The sequence below is a fragment of the Bison bison genome, unplaced genomic scaffold (assembly GCF_000754665.1).
Source record: "Bison bison bison isolate TAMUID 2011002044 unplaced genomic scaffold, Bison_UMD1.0 scf7180017864376, whole genome shotgun sequence".
Classification (NCBI taxonomy): domain Eukaryota; kingdom Metazoa; phylum Chordata; class Mammalia; order Artiodactyla; family Bovidae; genus Bison; species Bison bison.
In genome coordinates, this window is record NW_011494948.1 from 7,524,759 (window position 1) to 7,543,350 (window position 18,592).

At 36.7% G+C, this 18,592-nt stretch overlaps 1 protein-coding gene across 13 annotated transcripts in view; it reads right to left on the reverse strand.

Annotated features, from left to right (window-relative positions):
* The window catches only part of MPDZ (multiple PDZ domain protein), a 162,762-nt gene extending 144,950 nt beyond the window's left edge, over positions 1-17,812 (reverse strand). For 10 of the 13 annotated variants that reach the window (XM_010857003.1, XM_010857000.1, XM_010857005.1 and 7 more), the window contains exons 1-3: positions 17,618-17,811; positions 5,382-5,459; positions 3,041-3,207 (exon numbers count right to left, since the gene is read on the reverse strand). In XM_010857003.1, coding sequence (XP_010855305.1) covers positions 3,041-3,207; positions 5,382-5,397 — 183 coding nt within the window. In that variant the 5' untranslated portion in view covers positions 5,398-5,459; positions 17,618-17,811. Of the gene's footprint in view, positions 1-3,040; positions 3,208-5,381; positions 5,460-7,536; positions 7,682-15,917; positions 16,207-17,617 lie in introns of those variants that run through there. The other 3 variants (XM_010856999.1, XM_010857011.1, XM_010856998.1) reach the window with 3 other exon arrangements.
* Between the last annotated feature and the right edge of the window lie 780 nt (positions 17,813-18,592).

Here is an 18,592-nt window from a genome sequence, read left to right on the forward strand (position 1 = left end):
TATTTTTGACAATATTTAAATAGCACATCCCTTCAGGGCATGGCTTTTTTGCCCTCTCAGTTACACACCTGTCAAGTGTTTAATTTGCCAAAGGGAAACAGTTTGATTTCTAAGGGCTGTCTTAATACTGAAGAAGCAAATTGGAAAAATCAAACATTACTGAAAAGAAGTAATGAAAAGGGGAAAAAAATAGTAGGTTTAATTCAACAAGGCATGTTAACATCTGTCATTAATACAACAATATGATCATGTTCCCCATATGGTGAATATACCTTGGGCTTTTCAATTATTCACTCCCTTTGCTTTTAAAAGGCAGAATGATGGCAGAGAAAAATTAAAGGGGTCAAACTTTACAGTAATACTAAAAGAGACAGAGATAGTAACTTGCTCCTATCATGCATATAAAATTAAATACTTGAAAATGTAATTTAGGTGAAAGATAATAAATAAAAGTTGGCCATTCATCAGATTTGTATAGCTACTCACTCCTTAGATGCACTACTTAAATATTAAATTACAAATAATAATAAATTAGCAGTTGGTAAATGATATAGAAAATTTAAATCTAACATGATAACACTTAGAATATATACGTTTAACTTTAAAACAGAAAATATTACAAGTTTTTGAAAATTTTCTCTAGTCAGGCAAGGGAAAAAAATAAATGATTTTGAACTGGTAAAGAATGGAGAGTAAAGTGAAGAGTACAAAAACTGTGGGACGTTATCTATGGTTTCAACAGACACTAAACTCATGGCATCCAGGCACTGTTAACCTTGGTCTGGGGGAGATGTAAGACAAGCTTCAGGGTCAAACGTGGGAAAGGACTGCGCCTTGGGAGCCAAGAAGTCCAAGTTCCACCTCTGGCTCTACTCTGTAAACTAATCTGTTATAATCAGCAGGGGGATGAACAGATAGTTTCCACGGTCCCTTTCACTATTTGAAGAGGTGACCAATGAGCCAAAAACAGGAAAGTCATGTCAAACACACCTACATAATTCACGAACATCACAGCCTTGAAATACAGTTGATCCCTGCACAACACAGGGGCGAGGAGTGGGGTGAGACATCAATTACGATGCAGTCAAAAATCCAAGTATTATAGCTTTGACTCCTCCAAAAGTTAACTACTAATAGCCTACTACTGACTACAGTCTCACCTATAACATAGTCAATTAACACATATTTTGTATGTTATATATATTATATACCATATTCTTATAATAAAGCAAACTAGAGAAAAGAAAATGTTATCAAAAACATCATAAGGAAGAGAAAATACAAGTTTGTACAGTTCAAACCCAGGTTATTCAAGGGTCAACTGTATAACAGCATTTGTCATTAATAAAATGAGATCATACTGTCCGTAGTCCTAGACTACGAGGCTCCATGATATTATCCTCAATAATTTCCAAAGAAGTTTTAGGTTGAATTACATGGGCCCCAAATAGTTTCAGATCCCATATCCTAGTTCCATTTGGAAAGGGTAAAACAAGCTCAACAACAAGCAGTCCTTTTTCTTCCCTCCTTTCAGCAGACCTGTCAAGTACAAAAGCTATTCCCCTTACATAAGACTAGATAGCAGGGACATTTTGACAGCTGCTTCACTAGACTAACAGCATTTCCTAACATAATCACTAGTAATTTTTCTTTCAGCTTTCCCTCTCATTCAAGTCATATTTCCACATAATACAATAAGGGGAGAAGATATCTGTAAAACATCTTCACATTGTTTAAAAACCAGGTAATTTTCTATACCATAATTATACTAATATCCATAATACTGGTTTCTCCAAAAGAATGCCAATCCATTCTGAAAATGAGTACCTGAAACCAATTTTTTCAATAATTTACAAAGGAAAAAAACACAATTATATATAATGAATCCACCTCTTTTTCTTAATTCATGATCATCACTTTTAAAATTAGTGTGTACAAATTCACTTGAGAGAAATATTTTTAAAGATTCTTCTTGATCTATGTACTTAATTTGGGGGGGGGGTCATTAAAATAGCTAGATTAAGAAGTTATATGACATTTAACAAATTCCTTCTCTATTGCTACTACTGTTCTTTTTCCATTTGGCAGATTTTGGGGTTTTTGTTGTTGTTAATTGAAGCTGTTCTTCAACTGAATTATGAAACTAATCTTCAGGTTTCATGTTAAACTTTTAAGGCAGAATATTGGCTAGCCATAACCATTAGATTAATGCTAAAAACATCAGAATGAGAATTAACTTGGACTGAAGACATAATTAGATTAACTTCAAACCTTGTGAGGATAACTACCATTTAAAAACCATTTTTAAAAAACCTGAGAAATGGTGATTACATTAAGTAAGTTCAGTGACCATATGACTTCAGTTTTCATTCTGTCATTGCATTATGTTTCAATTTTAATATAAACGCTAGGACTTTTTAATGCTCATAATTTTTACAGAAATAAACACTGTGTTACATTTAGAAGTCCTAATGTTTATCACCATCTGATGCTGTCATGGTAGCAATTGCTACTTACACTCTTTTTAGAAGTGAGAATTGCAATGCCTCTAACTGATGACAATGTAATTATTCCTTCTATTGTCAACATAGAGGTGATTTCCTTTCTTCACATACATGATTACACATGCAAATCTAGGCTCATCTGAAATCTTCTAAGTGTGATGAATGTCTGAATTTGAATAAGCACAATCACATGAACCACGAGTCACAGTGATGATGGAAACCAAGCTACAGCCATCCACCCTAAACATATTTTTATCATCTTCCTCTCCTGCAGGAACTCATTCTTCCATTTTCCCACAGCTTTCAACACAATGTCATATCATTTACAATATACAGCCATGACCATTAAGAAAATAACTGAGGGCACAGCCGAGTGGGGAGCCACAGTGAACATGAAGTCTCACTTGGAGGTTTAAATGACCTCATTAACAATTAATTCACACATACAACAATCAGCCTTTCAGAAAAAAACAGGAGACTTTACAAGCTCTATGCCATGCTCTGCAGGCCTCCTGTGGATACACACCATGTCTTACCTGGTCTTTCAGCTGCTGTATGGAAGTCTGAAAGTTCAGAATCTGGCTGAAGAGCGGGCTCTGCAGCACTGACTTGAGAAGGTTCAGTTTGTCTTCATTTGCTGCATCCCCACGTTCCCGCAGCTTGGCCTGCAAGCGCTCTGCTGCCTGCAGGGCCCGATTTTTGTCTAAACCAAAGAGCAGTGTTAGTCAGTAACAGGATTCAAAAGACAGGCATCAAACCATGCTTATAGAAATTCTAAAACTATTTCTTGGGAAACATGAAAATTGACTTGGAAAAAAGAAGGGACTAAAACATGTCACTCTAAATACATTCTTCAAACCTTGAAGCCTCTAATAAGAAAGTTTGTTTAAAAGCAGCCAACTGGTTATAGTGTACGGTACATGCAACTAACTAAGTATGGAAACAAATTCAGATGATGCATATCTGACATGCTTCTAATACCAGCTGTTTCAACTTTTATAAAAATTAATTAAAACCAAACATTCTGTGATCTTATAAATGCTATTTCTTTTTTATTAAAAATGTATATATAAGAAAAATTAGAAATATAACTAATAAGTAGAGGTAAATAATGTCACTGATGAAGTATAACAGTTAAAATATAACAATTTCATGTATTAAGTAAGAGGCAATGCATTATATATTTTTGCATTTACTTGAAAATACATTACAATAACACATATTCCTTCAAAAACACAATTTTTTAGTGCTTGAAATGTCTTACCTCCAAGTTAAATAGCATACGTACATAAGCATAAAACTGAATACAATTTATTTATTAATCACCTGTGTAAGGTACCAAGGTGCCAAAGTTAATATTTTCCATAAGGGCATCCTTAATAATCCTAACATCCAACATGCAAGACTCTAGACAGTTCAATGCTACCATAAATAACAGTTAAAAACATCTCTCAAAATCCCACTCTCACTCCCTCTCTCCCTTCCATGTAAGTGAAGCTACAATTTTTAAAAAATACTGAAGACTGCTAAGATATATGCCCTAACATATTCTCGACGATATCTATTAAAATATATTTGCCATATCATAGTAATAAAAGAGTGCGAACTATCACTAGAGACATTTTTTGATAGCAAAAATATGATTATGCAGGAATGGAGAAACTAAAATATTAACTAATGCTGACCATGAGTTCATGCACAAAGTTAAACACTCATATGCAGAATTTTAAAAGCAAACAGTAATAAAGGTATGCCTAAGAACTGATTTTAGGTCATATTTCCCATGGTATCTCAAAAAATAAATCTAGTATGAATTCTCACATCAATTCTTGAAAGGTGTACAACTCAGTAATAACTTACAAAATGAAGATTATAGGTAATGGCTTAAATAATTCTGTATTTCCCCTTTGCTGTCCACTTTCTTATGAGGAACTTTCCTATGTAAACTATTAGTCTTTACTCTGTGTGACTTTAGTATAAAATAGGTGATAGGAAATGTGCACCCATGCATTCTTATTATGGTCATAGTACCAGGAACAAAAGTCAACAGTAATGATCCTCATGATCACAAAAACAGTTCCTCCTTTCCTGCCACCCACTTCCCACTACTCCTCAAAACCTGCAGGTGTCAAGGTATCAGCCATGATCATCAAGGCATCACAGATACCTTCCAATACCTTCCAATAATCACACCCAAAGTGTTCCCAGGAAAAGGTGAAGACTGCAGTGTCAGATAAGGGACCATGACAGACTGGATGTTCCATACCTGACATATCTGAAACCAGTTCTATAAACTAGCTTCTCTAAAACTAAAGAGCAGTACAGTGTGGGGGGAAAAAAAAGATCAACACAGAAGTCTAGAAAATTTGTTGGATATTTCAACCTAAATTATCTACTGCAGAAATTAAACTACCATAAATTGTCACTCAAGTTTGTCAACCTATTCGGTACTGTTATAACAGTTTTACCAACTTAAAAGCTCAGTACTATTTTACCTGCCAAGAGTAAAGTAAAAGTAAGACACAGGCAATGACCTTCAGTATTAAAAATACTGTTATACTTCTGGTGCTATCCAGAAACAAACTTTAACCAGAACTGAGTTCATAAATCGGAACTGGGTTTACATTAAGCTTTCTTAAAACCCAAATTTGGTAGAACACTTCATATGCTTTTAACTTTTGCTTATAAATGATGTGATTTGATAACACTTCGTATGAAACCATCTAAATATCGAAACACATTGCCCTAGTACAATGATAGTGGATAAAAAAAATAACCAAATTATTATAGACAGAATTTTAATATGTAGAACATATTTCAAAGATCCCAATGGAAGAATTTTAAATCATTATCAAAACAGGAAGAAATAGGTCTTACCTATAGTTTCTAACATTTTTTTCCAAATTTCAGTGTTCTTCTTTAGAATGATTATAAACCAACGACTACAATGGAACTCTAGGGAGAAAAGAAAATGAAATGGTTATGTTTTACAACTTTAAAGTTATGTTCTAAAACTAAATATTTTAAAAACCACTTGATACTACTATGATTCCTCTGACCATTAAGATATTGTAGAGATAACTTAAGATAGTTTTCTGTATAGGTTAAAAAAAAAGTATTCATTTTAGGATTTATTCAAAATTATCTTATATTTGAATAAGATTTGCATAAATGTATACAGATTGCATTTGTATAATAAGGTAAAAGGCATAAAATCTATTTTAAATAAGTTGGTGCTCAGTTGCTCAGTCATGTCTGACTCTTTGGGACCCAATGGACTGTAGCCCACCAGGCTTCTCTGTCCATGGAATTCTCCAGGCAAGAATATTTGGGGGAGGGTTGCCATTTCCTCCTCCAGAGAATATTCCCAAACCAGGGATCAAACTCATATCTTTTGCATTGGCAGGCGGATTCTTTACCACTGAGCCACGTGGGAAGCCCCAAGTAAGTTGGTGGAAGTATCCAAAATATTTCCTTAAAAGCTCCTCAACAGAGACCACTATAACTCTGGATTCACTTACAGATCCTTACCCAAAGTGGAAGGAGCTTACTAGGCTCTGAATAAGAAATTCTGTAGGCAAAAAAATATTTTTAAGATAAAAAGTAGAAGATATGACCCTGCTGTTGAATGCTCCTAGTCTTAACTGGGAAGACAATTCAGACACACCAATTAAGAAATGAACTGTGATGCTCAATCAGCGAGTGAGTGCAAGATATATTAAACCATGGATGAAAAACTGAATAAAGGAGAGCACAACATTCCAAAGATATTTTACATTTTTAAAATACCCTCCTGTCAATAATCTTTTTCCCTACTCAAAAAAACTCCTTCAACCCACACAGATCTCATCTTTCTCTGATTATACTCATCTAAACTCTTTCAAGTACGGGATGCAGGTCTCTGACAATATCCACATCACTAGCTCATCCTGAATCTCTGCTGTCCAACAGTTTTGTACAACTGACTCCAAGTTATACTGATCCTTCCCCTTGAAGAAAACCCACAGTCATCAGAAGTCAGTGGGTCATTCCTTCAATGGAGAAGAGGAATTCAGAACCAGAGATCCTCACTTTTCATCTAAAAGATGAGACAGGGGACTTCTCTGAGAAGGAACAAGCTGACCCCCTGTTTGAGAAAGAATGCCTTTGGGAGAAAAAGAAGAATCTGGTATGCAGGAGCAGATGCACAGACCATTGATGGTTAGCTCTGTGTAAACTCTGAGAATAATACCTATTGACCTTTCTTAAGCCAGGTCGGATATACAATTTAAAATGACTCCATTTCAAATAGTCAAACAGCTCAAGTACTGACACTTGTATTAGAAAATCTCATAAAGTTTTGAAAAAGTAAAATTATATACATGAGTGCTTGGTATGCACAATAAAATTTAATTCTATGCTCTTTCCCCTATGAAAACTTAACTCAGAAAGATAAAAAGTTAAGAAAAAAGAGCATTGACTCTAATGTGAAATTAAGAGTGATACAGCCTTGAACAAGGGGCCTATCATATGAACCTCAGTTTCCTAGAAAATACACTTACTCTTTGGGTTTGTTATGAGAAGTGAGATAAACATACAAATTTTCAGCTCACTGCAAAACACCTACCTCTCTGTTTTTATGATTAATGTTGATCACATGTAGATGAGCATTCCAAGGCCAAGCCTTGCATGGTTTCACAGGGAAAAATACAGGAAGATCTTAAAGGACAATATAAGAATCCTTCATAAAAGAGTATTATTAGGTCCTCTCTCAAAAAATTATTAACTTCTGACAAACAAACAAATGGAAAGATACCCCAACAGCAGAAGTCCAGGACTACAAACATGTAGTTAATGCAACTGCCCCGGAGGAAGCGTGACGGTAATGAAAGGGCATTGACGAGAGAGTCTGATGACCTGAGTTAAAATTTCAGCCTGACCATTTACTAGCTCTACACCCTTGTTATGTCACTCATCTGTCTTTTCTGAGCTTGGAATCTATAATTACAAGTGAATGGTATTCATAAAGTTTTGAAAGAATACAATTACTTACATGACTACTTGGTATGCACAATAAAATTTAGTTCTATGCTCTTTCCTCTATGAAAAATTAACTTCAAAAGATAAATAGTAGTCATGGCTTGGTGGGGGATGGAGGTTGACCTATGGATTCAGAGGCCCACTGATTCATGAGGAGTCTGCAGAGAAAGCACAGAGTAAGTAGTTCTCAATTGTGAAACACCCTGGCATCCAAAAGTTCACCTAAAGTCAGTTACGTGGAAGTAAAATTGCTTATTCTTTCAGAGAAACCCTTATCATAAATGTTTATATATATAAAAGCCTAGACTATTCCTGCAAGCTTTCCAAAGACACTAGTGGTTGGATGTCAAGAGGTGGAGAACAGAACATTTTGAGCTGCATTTCTTCTGGATTTTAATATTTTGTGTCAGTATACGGTGGCCAGATTTAGCAAATAATAATAAAGGATACCCAGTTTAATCTGAAATTCAGATAAATGAATAAATTCTAGTACAGGCATATCCCACACAATACTTGGGATATAATCGCACTAAACACTAACTTGATTATCTGAAATTCAAATTTAAACAGGGATCCATTATTGTATCTGGCAAGCCTACTTTGTGTATATTAGCTTAGGAAAAATGCAAATTTTAAAAACCATTTTTAATCTAAGGACTCTATGATTCCTGAAGAACTTTAATGACAAATCCTTTAAAAATCCTCTTAATGATTTTAGCCGTGACCTTTCGATTCTCCATCAAGTGGTTGATAACACTGGTTCCAATCGAGGATAAAAATCAAACAGCTTCTTTCATTTCTTTTAGAAACAGAAACTGATTAATTAGGAATCATTTTACTTTTCAACAAGTTGTACTGGTAATGTGTAGGCACAGCTTTTGTGTAGTTGAGAATCATTACTTGAAACATAAAACAAATCATTCTTGCCCAACACAGATTATATGGCAACTAACAAGTGAAAATGTCTTATGCTAAAAATAATTCTACTAACAGAAACTGCCCCAAATGCATACAATTTTCTAGATATCTTAACTATTTTGACTGTAAAAGAAGTACACCACTAAAAGAGCTTGCTGCAATGGTTCACGGCTTGTCAAAGTTGCTCAGCATCCGTTAATGCATTTAAATTTAACATTCATCTCATTCTTAGCTGCCTCAGCACTACCTGAAGTTAGCAGACAAATGCAAGGCTGTAGTCATTTGTAGGCAATTTGTCGTAAAGTCAATTGGCCATGACAGAAAAACTGACACTGGCAGTCATAATTCATATTCTAGGGTTACTGAACTACTGTTCCAAGAGCACAAAACTGTCCAGCTACCCACCAGCATCATGCAATCATCCAACAGAAAACAGTCAGCTCTTTTTAGCATCTGTTCTGTAGGACTTCTCCCTCATTTTTACAGGCTTGATCAGAAAAGCATTTGTGAACAAAATCTTTCTTTCGAAGTTGACATTTATGAATCTCTCCAAACTCCTTCAATAATAATAGAATTTATTCATTCTTTTTGCTCTTTCAAATCAAAGAAAATCTAGTATCCAGGAACCTTGCCTTAATGTAAGTCAAATACTGATTGATGGTCTCATCCTTCTTTTATAAAATGAAAAGATAAATTACCTGTCCAAAATGAATATGCTGAGAGGGGTCACAAGCTTACAAAAGAACTCAAATTCTCTTATTTATTGATTCAGCAACTCACAGAGTGCCTACATGATGAGCATGTTTCTGGGTGGGAGAATTAGAGGAATGAGGACACAGTCTGAGAACTCATGGGCCAAGTGAATGGAAGAAGAAAAAAAAGCAAACAGACATTGGAAATAATAAGAATACAAAAGAGAGATGCCATCAAACCCAAACTGAAGAGAAAAGGGAAAGCTTCCTGGAGGCAGCGACCCGTGCATGGAATTTTAAAAAACAGTTGGGAGGTAGGACAGAAGGGGTGATGGAAGGCTGCCCACACAGAGGCAAGAGCACACAGTACCTTCTGAGCACTGCAAGCCCTTACTTAGGCCTGGACTGGGCCTGAAGGACAAGGAAAAGAGAGGTGGCGAGGAACAGATGTGGCTACAGGGTAAATCACTGAGGGCCCTGGGTGCCATTCATGAAGAGTTTATTTAAAACTGAAGCTTCTTTTGGTAGAGTGAGTGATACAGCCAATCTTTGGTTTAGAAAGATCATTCTGGTGATGGTGCGGAGTATCTATAAAAGAAATAAAAACTGGAAGCAAGAAGACCAGTTAAGAAGCATTGTCAAAGAGATGAAAGTGAAAAGTAAATGAAAATGGGAGACAGATCTGAGGATTAAGAGCTGTAAGCAACAGGACCTGGTGATGTGAAGATAAGGCAGATGAGTCTAGGAAGAATCTCAGCTTTCCTGCTTGAGTTACTGATCGGATGGTAATATTAACACCATCAAGATTGAGAATATTCAAAAAAAAATAGTAAGTGATATGATGTTCTAGACATAAAACTCTGTCCTGATCAAGAGTTTAAAAGGCTGAGTGAGTGTTACAGTGCCTTATAAGACTGCTAGGCCCCCAAACTTCATTTGTTGAAGCTGTAACCCTCAATGAGATTATATTTGGAGATAGGGTTTTTAGGAAATAATCAAGTTTAAATGAGGTTATAAGGGTGGGGTCCTAAACCAAGAGGACTGAAAACCTTATAAGAAGACAAAGAGATATCTGTGTTCCTCTCCCTCCTTCCTTTCCCCCCTCTTATCACATGCAAGCAAGAAAAGCCATGCTTTTTCTTTGCAAGTACACAGTGAGAAAGTGGCCATCCACAAAACCAGGAAGAGAGCTCTCACCCGAAACCAAACCCTGCTAGACCTTGAGGGTGAACTTCCCAGCCTTTTACAGCAGTGGGGAAATAAATTTCTACTGTTTCAGCCACCCAGTCTATGGCATTATTTACAGCAGCCTGAACTAATTACTGCAGACTGCAACCTTCCCACAGCCCCTGCTCCAAGGAATATGCCATTGCATACTATGCTATGCCCCCCTCCTCCAACCATAACCAAGGAAGCAAAGGGTGGGCCCCTCTCTCCATGGAAGACAACCTAAGTGCTGACCTAAGAGGTAAAACTGGGCTAGAGTCTCTCTCTTGAGAATTTGAAAGAATTAACCAATTAGTAGTAGAGCTAGAGTTGAAAAGATAGAAGCATGAGTAAGAATGAAGAAGCTAAGGTGGGGCACACATAGGCTTGAGTTATGAGAGACAGAAACAAATCAGTGGACAGAGACAGAAGAACACAGCTGACATTAGGAGAGAGGCAAGTATAGCCTGGGAGACCCAACACAGTGAATGAGAGGAAAACTAAGTAAAACTGGCCCCCAAGAAACAGCCACTGACATCCATTTTTACCGTGCACTCCACTTTGCCAAAGGTAATCTGTATGAGGCTCTCTGTTCCAATCAAACACACCTATCATACTCTGCTTCGGTACAGCATCATACTACCACATCCCAAATAAACCAGTATCTTTCTTAAGATGAACCCTTCCTCCTTTAATTCATGTGGATACTCTACTTCCAATAAAGATTTGAGGGGACTTACAAGCAAATACAACTTTAATATGAAAACTGAGACAATTAAGAATTTTACAAGAGAGATAGTTACTTCAAAAAAACAGAGCATGGGGAACTTCTACTACAGCAGGTGAATAAAATACTGTAAAGGATTCAGTTTTGATCAGAGCCTGAGAAAAGTCATCAGGTTTAAATCAAAGAAATCATAAATCTACTGTTGATAAAGGAATGTGAGATCTGACTAATAAGGTTTCATTCTATAAATGAAACCATAGTAACTGAGGAAAACATTCACAAGTAATGAAAATATTCCTGGCTAAAATATTCTAGTCAAAGGAGAATAGAAATACTTTCACTTCAAACTCCACTAGAAAAATAAGCCAAACATGTAGGTTAAAATTAAAACACTAAAAAAAAAAAAAAAATAGAATTTACAATTTATAAACCAGGAGGAAAAAAGATGGAACAAACCATACTCAAGCAATCTAAAAGAGTTTGGGAATATAGAAAATAAAGAAAAAGGAAAAAGCATCATTAAAAAAAGAGAAATGAAATAAATTCAGATATCCATATTCACAATAAATATAAACAGGTTAGACTCACTGAAGAACAGGCTCACAATCTGTATCTCAAAAATGAAAATGAGAGTTGTAAACAGTCTGATGTCAACCTATAATTTTTAATATATAGAATAATAATATATGCTACACATAAAAAGGTATTTATGTGATTTCATCATTACAACAATGAGTTATTGATAAAAGGACACATTCTAAAATCAATTACAGTTATAGTTACTTTTAGGAGTGGACAGATGGAAGTGGTAGCTTTTGATTAGAGAGAGGTCAAAAGGTGACTTTAGCTTTCTCTACTTTTTTAAGGAAACTATAATTTTAGAATGTTTTAAAATGTCTAAAATGTTTAAAATGTATAAAAATTAATTGAGTTGAAGTATTTATGGATAAAGTGGTGAAATGCATGGTATTTTCTTCCAAAAAATGGAAGAGGACAGAAGAAATATGACTGGACATGAAACAGTGGCTATTAAAAGTGAATAATGGATACATGAGGATTCACTATAATATACACATCATAAAATGTACATTATAAAGTTTTCATAAGGAATCTGTATTTGTACCATTAAAAGCAAATTTATTCTGATTTTCTGATGGCTAGAAGTACTGCTTCTAGTTTTACCAAGCCCTGTGAGATAAGAGCCTCCGAAGCAGATCTATGGCCCCGGATTAGCTAATTCCAAGTGAGACTGAGCAGCAGGGCAGGAAGTGATAAATGACTATTACTGTTCTACTTCCAAACACACACACAGAGCAAACTAAAACCCCACCACTGGAAATGACGGGTCAACCCAAGAGAGTACATAAATATAAATCTGTTTCAGTTGAAAGAAAACTCATCTTTCATGTATATGTAAATGATGATTCAATATTATGAAAAGTCACACAATATATTTAAGCTAAAATTATAATATGGGGAAATGGCATATTAATCCACATTTGGAAATACATAAATTATAATCATTACTCTGATCAGGAATCTACATACTCTAAACAAATTTGGTGATAATAATCATCTCATTCCTTTTCCTAGGAATTTTCTAATATGGAGAAAAGAACTTACTGAAAATACATATAGATATTAGGGTATTTAGTAACTTACAGACACACTTACACAACAATGTGTTTATACTAACAAACATTAACTTTATTTAATGTTCATTAACTTTATTTTGGTTTTGAAAGCTACTTCCTTTTATTTTTAAAACTGTTGGCCTGAAGTGAAAGGTTCATTGTCCTTTCAAAAGGTATAACATGTTCTGTCCTTAACTGCGGATTTCCTAAAAGCACAAAGATACTAATTTTATACAGACATTTTGCCAGATTCATATCCATTTCTAGAAACACACACATAAATTATATTTTGTGATGATTTTGAGTCAAGCTCCTTATTTATTGCTCACACTCAAAGATGAAGTCAATTTTATGATTGAAAGCAGCCTTAAAAAACACATAGGGCACAGACAAATGCAAGTTTGTGAAGGTCTGGTGAACTATAATTTAAAAAATAACTATAACAATTTAAACAATAAGAATCAGCAGTGTGTCTGGGATTAGAACCCCAGGCTGCTTTATTACTCAATTGACTTTTTGAAAGGCCGGACTTTTTTTAAATATACTACAAACCAATTAAGTTTATAGTCCGTTGTACTATATTCATTTCCTTCCTCCTCCATCATCCATCTATTTTTTTTTAAAGAACAACCAAGGAGACACACACATACACACTGCTAGAGAATTGGAGATTCCAATCCCTTCTCTAGGGCAACCATTTTTATGTATTTTCCATCCATTTTGTTCTCTCTTAAAACAATCACCCCTACAGGAAAGGGACCCTCTGCCCAAATCAACTCACACCAAATATGGTGACTCTGTAAAAAGATTTAGATGCTTCTGAGAATAAAGATTTAGCCTCTTCTGTTCTCTCATCCCCTAGCTAAATGCAGGAATTTAGGTTGGTGGGCAGTTTGCTCCTGTTTGCCACCACACTGTCAGTGTTGAGAGCCAAGCAGCAACAGGCTGGGCGCACTTCTTGGACAGAACCAGGCAGGGGAATCCCTCCAAGGGCTGCCCCTGCAGGCAAACAACACTGGGTCCACATCAGACTCCAGAGGCAGCCAGCTGTTCATACAGCACTCACTCCAGCCGTATAACTGAACTGAGGGAAACCAAAAATGGACAGGGGGATTAACTCTGCCACAGGATCCTCAGGTGTCATTCCTCTAGCTGGCAAAATCCACCAGAGAAAGTACTGCAGGCGCCTGCCTCCTGCCCTTTGCCTGCCTGGAACAAAGCAATTCTCCAGTGGGCAGGGCCAATGGTGTCCCTGGTGCTTAGAAAAAGCACGAATACACAAAGCGTCCCCACAGGACCCTGTAACACGGCCCGGCAGCTGCCAGTCAGTTCTGTGTTAAGACTGACCAACTGCAAGAGGAGGTGATAGACGAAGCTCTGTCGTTCCTGGCTGCCCTCTCAGAGATGAGTTTGTGAGATCTCCGTAACAATACTGGCATATAACAAAACAATTGATGGCTTCGTCAGTTGTGACTCAATGATTCCTTAGGGGAAAGCCCTAAAGAACAGTAAAGAGAGACAGACTTTTCAACACAGATACACTGTGGAACTAGGAGATGGAAGGCCAGAATATCACAACCATACTGCTTCAACTTACCTCCCCATCCAACTAGTTCATGCTATTCATCAAAGGTCATCCAAGGGCTTTGCCCCATAATTTAAAAAATAACTCTACATCCACCATTCCCAAACAGTTTTTCCTGTTCTGGAATCTTTTCTACAAAAATTATGAAGCGTTGTCTATAATATCGCCACTTAGCTATCATTTAGCTGTAAGTACTAAACGTAGTTAGATATTTTTATTTTTCCCCATCAATCAGTGCTTCCTAAATTCCGTCTGTGGCTTTCATGATTTCCCTTTGCTGAATCTGGATGGAAACACAGACAACGTTTACAAACTTTAATCAGAAAAGGGCAGCCTCAAATTTCTAACGGGAAACCCTCTGGGAAGAAAACGGCATACTGAAATGTGACTTAACGTAGCTGTTTTTCTTTCCTGGACTATGCTTGTGGTGACTAGAGGTCTGCACCCATGTTGACTCAGTTACAACCCTTTGCTATGCTGAGAAATACCAGGCATGTGCTGAAAAGTACCAGGCATGTGCTGAGAAGGGCTCACGAAAGATCATGCTCTCTTGCTCTGAGTCCATTCTTTGCCATATTTGTCATGGAGCATTTAGAACCCTTAAGTTTAGCTGGCAGAAGAAACTAATGCATTTTTGCAATTATTAATGCTTAATAATTTCAAATATCTTATTAAAGACATCAGAAAAGTTTGTGACCTTTTACCAAAACAACTTGTTAACACCTTATTTTGTTGATAAGGAGTAAAAGGTCAAAGAGATTACTAACTTTCCCAAGATTACATAACTCAGACCTTTTATTAAGCAGTCCTATTTCTACAGCCATTATTATGCAGGGGCACTGTAAAGTTTACATAATAAAACATCAATAACTATCTGAAAGCTTCAACCAAAGGTAGTCTTAATTCATCTACAAGAGGATACAGGGGCAGAAGAAAAATGGAGAAATAATAAGCTTAAAAATCTTACTCCGTTAGATTGGGTGTCTATTAAATTCCCTAAACAATGAACTGTTTCATTTTCCATGTCATTTTGTGGATTTTTTTTTTTAAAGCAACTTTATTGCTCAGGTACAAATTAACCACCAAATATTCTCTTAAAGAGCCAAAGGTTTCCTCATGTATAGTCACCACTGGAATATTTAAAATGCAGGTGTGTTGCAATCCACAACTAAGCCAATAATTTGTCATTTAAGACTGTTAAAATATGCTCTTCAATAACAACTGATAATAAAACTGTATATAAGAATTGGTTTCTGTTGCATCTAGTATAATAACTCTTCCATAAGTGAGTTTTTTAGACAATGAACTGGCATTTATTGTTACTCTTTGAAATGAAACCATTTATGAAATAGCTGTCATATATCCCTATCTTCTTAAACACAGCATATGTGCTTCACAAACATGCATGTTTAAACCTACCAATAGCTGAATATTAGATATACCCACTTTCAAGTAAGAAAACTGAGGCTGAAAGGTTGAAGTATTTTCTCCTATACTCATGAAGGATGTAAGCAACAGAGCTAACATTAAAAGCCAATCTGAGTTTGACTGACATGAAAGTCAAGTGCTTTCCACCAAATCATAGCTCTGTGCTCTAATAATAATACTACAGGAAAGAAAATAGCTACTTACCTTCAGATAAGTAGCCTCAAACAGCCATGCTTTCAGAGGTCCCAAACTGCTACTATAAGGCTCTCTTGAAAAAACATTCTTACCATTTCACTAGTTGAGATTCTGGGCAAGTTAACTTCTTGGAGCTGCTGTTGTAAAGTAAGCATTAACAGTAACATATGCAAAATGCCTAGAAGAAACAGGCATACAAAAGCCGCTGCTATCATTATTTCGTCTTCTAGTGTCTGCACCAACTCAATGGACATGAGCTTGGGTAAACTCCGGGAGTTGGTGATGGACAGGGAAGCCTGGCGTGCTACAGTCCATGGGGTCGCAGAGTCAGACAGGACTGAGCGACTTAACTGAACTGAGTATCTGCTGTTTCCAATTTGAACGTAACTCTTTAACAGGAGTGAAAATTTGATCATTTCTGACCTTGGTCTTGTAAGTTACACTATGTCTTACCTATGTAGTAAATAAAGCATTTAGCTTTAGGACAGCTTTCCCATTGCTGAAAAATACACATACTTTTTGTACTACTGAAGATCCCACAAATCACTCGCTCTAAAATACTTCAAAGAAGTAGAAATGAACCCAAAGAAAGTGTAGTCCAAAATTCAGCTTAGTCAAATAACTGACACTTTAAAAAGTGTTAAGTTACCAACCAGAGGAGACAGACGGAGAGGGAATAGATGGGGTGTCTGACAAGACAGAGATAAACGAACAGGAAGAAAGGAAGAAGAAATATTGAGGTGAAGAAACTGCAAGGGGGAAGAAATAGAAAGCTGAAGGACAGCAAAGCAAGTTAGAAAGCCCTGAGAAAGTCCTTAGCATTGGCCAGGCTAACAGGAGGTGGAGGGCGTGCTGACTAAGGCCACAGATGCCCAGAAGAGCTGAATCATCTCCCTGCCAATGTAAAATCTGATCTCAAAGCAAGAACTGCAACTCAATCTTCCTGTATCCAAACACAGTAAAACTCATTACATTTGAGTCACTATCTTTTGAGTCAGTTATCAGAATCTCCTGAGATAAAGTATGTGAAAAAGTTTAGAAAATGGGAAGTTATAGAAGCAATGGCACCCCACTCCAATACTCTTGCCTGGAAAATCCCATGGACAGAGGAGCCTGGTAGGCTGCAGTCCATGGGGTCGCTAAGAGTCGGACCTGACTGAGCAACTTCACTTTCACTTTTCACTTTCATGCATTGGAGAAGGAAATGGCAACCCACTCCAGTGTTCTTGCCTGGAGAATCCCAGGGACGGGGGAGCCTGGTGGGCTGCCATCTATGGGGTCGCACAGAGTTGGACACGACTGAAGCGACTTAGCAGAAGCATTAGGCATTATTTTTAATATCAACGGTATTGGTATCAGAATGGCTGACTGATGCTGTTGTTTCCTATCCCTAACTTCAGAAAATCAATAACGATAAAAAATTATATATACACAGCACTATTTTAGCAAGTTTTAAATAAGCACTTACATTTCCCAAAGCATAAGGCACAGGTAGATTCAGCAGGCAGATACTTGCACCAGATACTTCCATTCTCATACAAATAAATACACACTTTCACATCTAATTTTGCATTCATAATTGTGTTTTTGTTTTTTTTAAGAAAGCCATCCTAAATTCTATAAACTTTAAGCCCCCCCTCAAAAAAAACAAACTGTACTATCTGCCTCTATCACTAAACCATATGGCAAAGAAAAATAAAGACAGGTACCTTGCTTCCGAGCTCTCAATTTTGTAGAAAACAGTACATGATTACACTGCAACAAGATGTGCTAAATTTTGGGAGAGTAAAAGGAACCAATGCTATCAGAATGAGTCAGAAGAAAAAACTGAGAACGTGACATGTGAATCGTCCTGAAAGACCTGCAACTTGGGATATGAGGGACAGCCAGGAGAGGGAATGGCATCTCTTATAAATGGAAAGACACCTGCTAAGACAACAAAGCCACATAATTTAATGACAGTGGTTCTGTAGCACAAGGCTGCCACGCTAGACAGGAGAGGAAAGCCATGTTTTCATGGCCTTCGTGGGACTTTGCCCTACAGGGAGAGAGCAGTGAATTTTAGATACATGGGGCAGGGGTGGCAGGGAAGAGGGGGAGTTACTAAAATTTGTTTTCTGGGGGAAAAAAAATCTGGCAATAGGCTACATAGTTCATCAAAAATAGAAAAGAACTAGGGATTTCCCTGGAGGTCCAGTGGTTAAGTCTCAGCGCTTCCAACATAAGGGGCCCAGGTTCCATCCTGCAAACCGAGGGTTCATGAGCCTCAACTGAAGATTCCTTACGGCATAACTAAGAAAAAATCCCACAATTCTCAACCAAATTGTGACCTGGCACAGCAAAAGAAATAAATAAATATGTTTTAAAAAATAGAAAAGAACTAATAATACAACAAACAGACGTTAGGTTGTTAAAAACAGCCCAGACCTGGGGTAGGGTGGGGGGTGGAGGGGGGCGGGAATGCAGAAATGTGAGCAAGATTAATGACAAGAAACAAGAGAAGTGATACAGACACACACATTAGAGAGTATTAAAAGGACCAATGACCACTAGTTGTGTGTGTGGGACAGGTGTAATGTTTGAATGACAGCAGCAGAGGTCAACTCTTAGCATTTCTAATCTGGGAAACTAAAAATACCAGAGCATCATTAGCTTAAAGAGCAGAAAAAGAAATGTCACTTAGA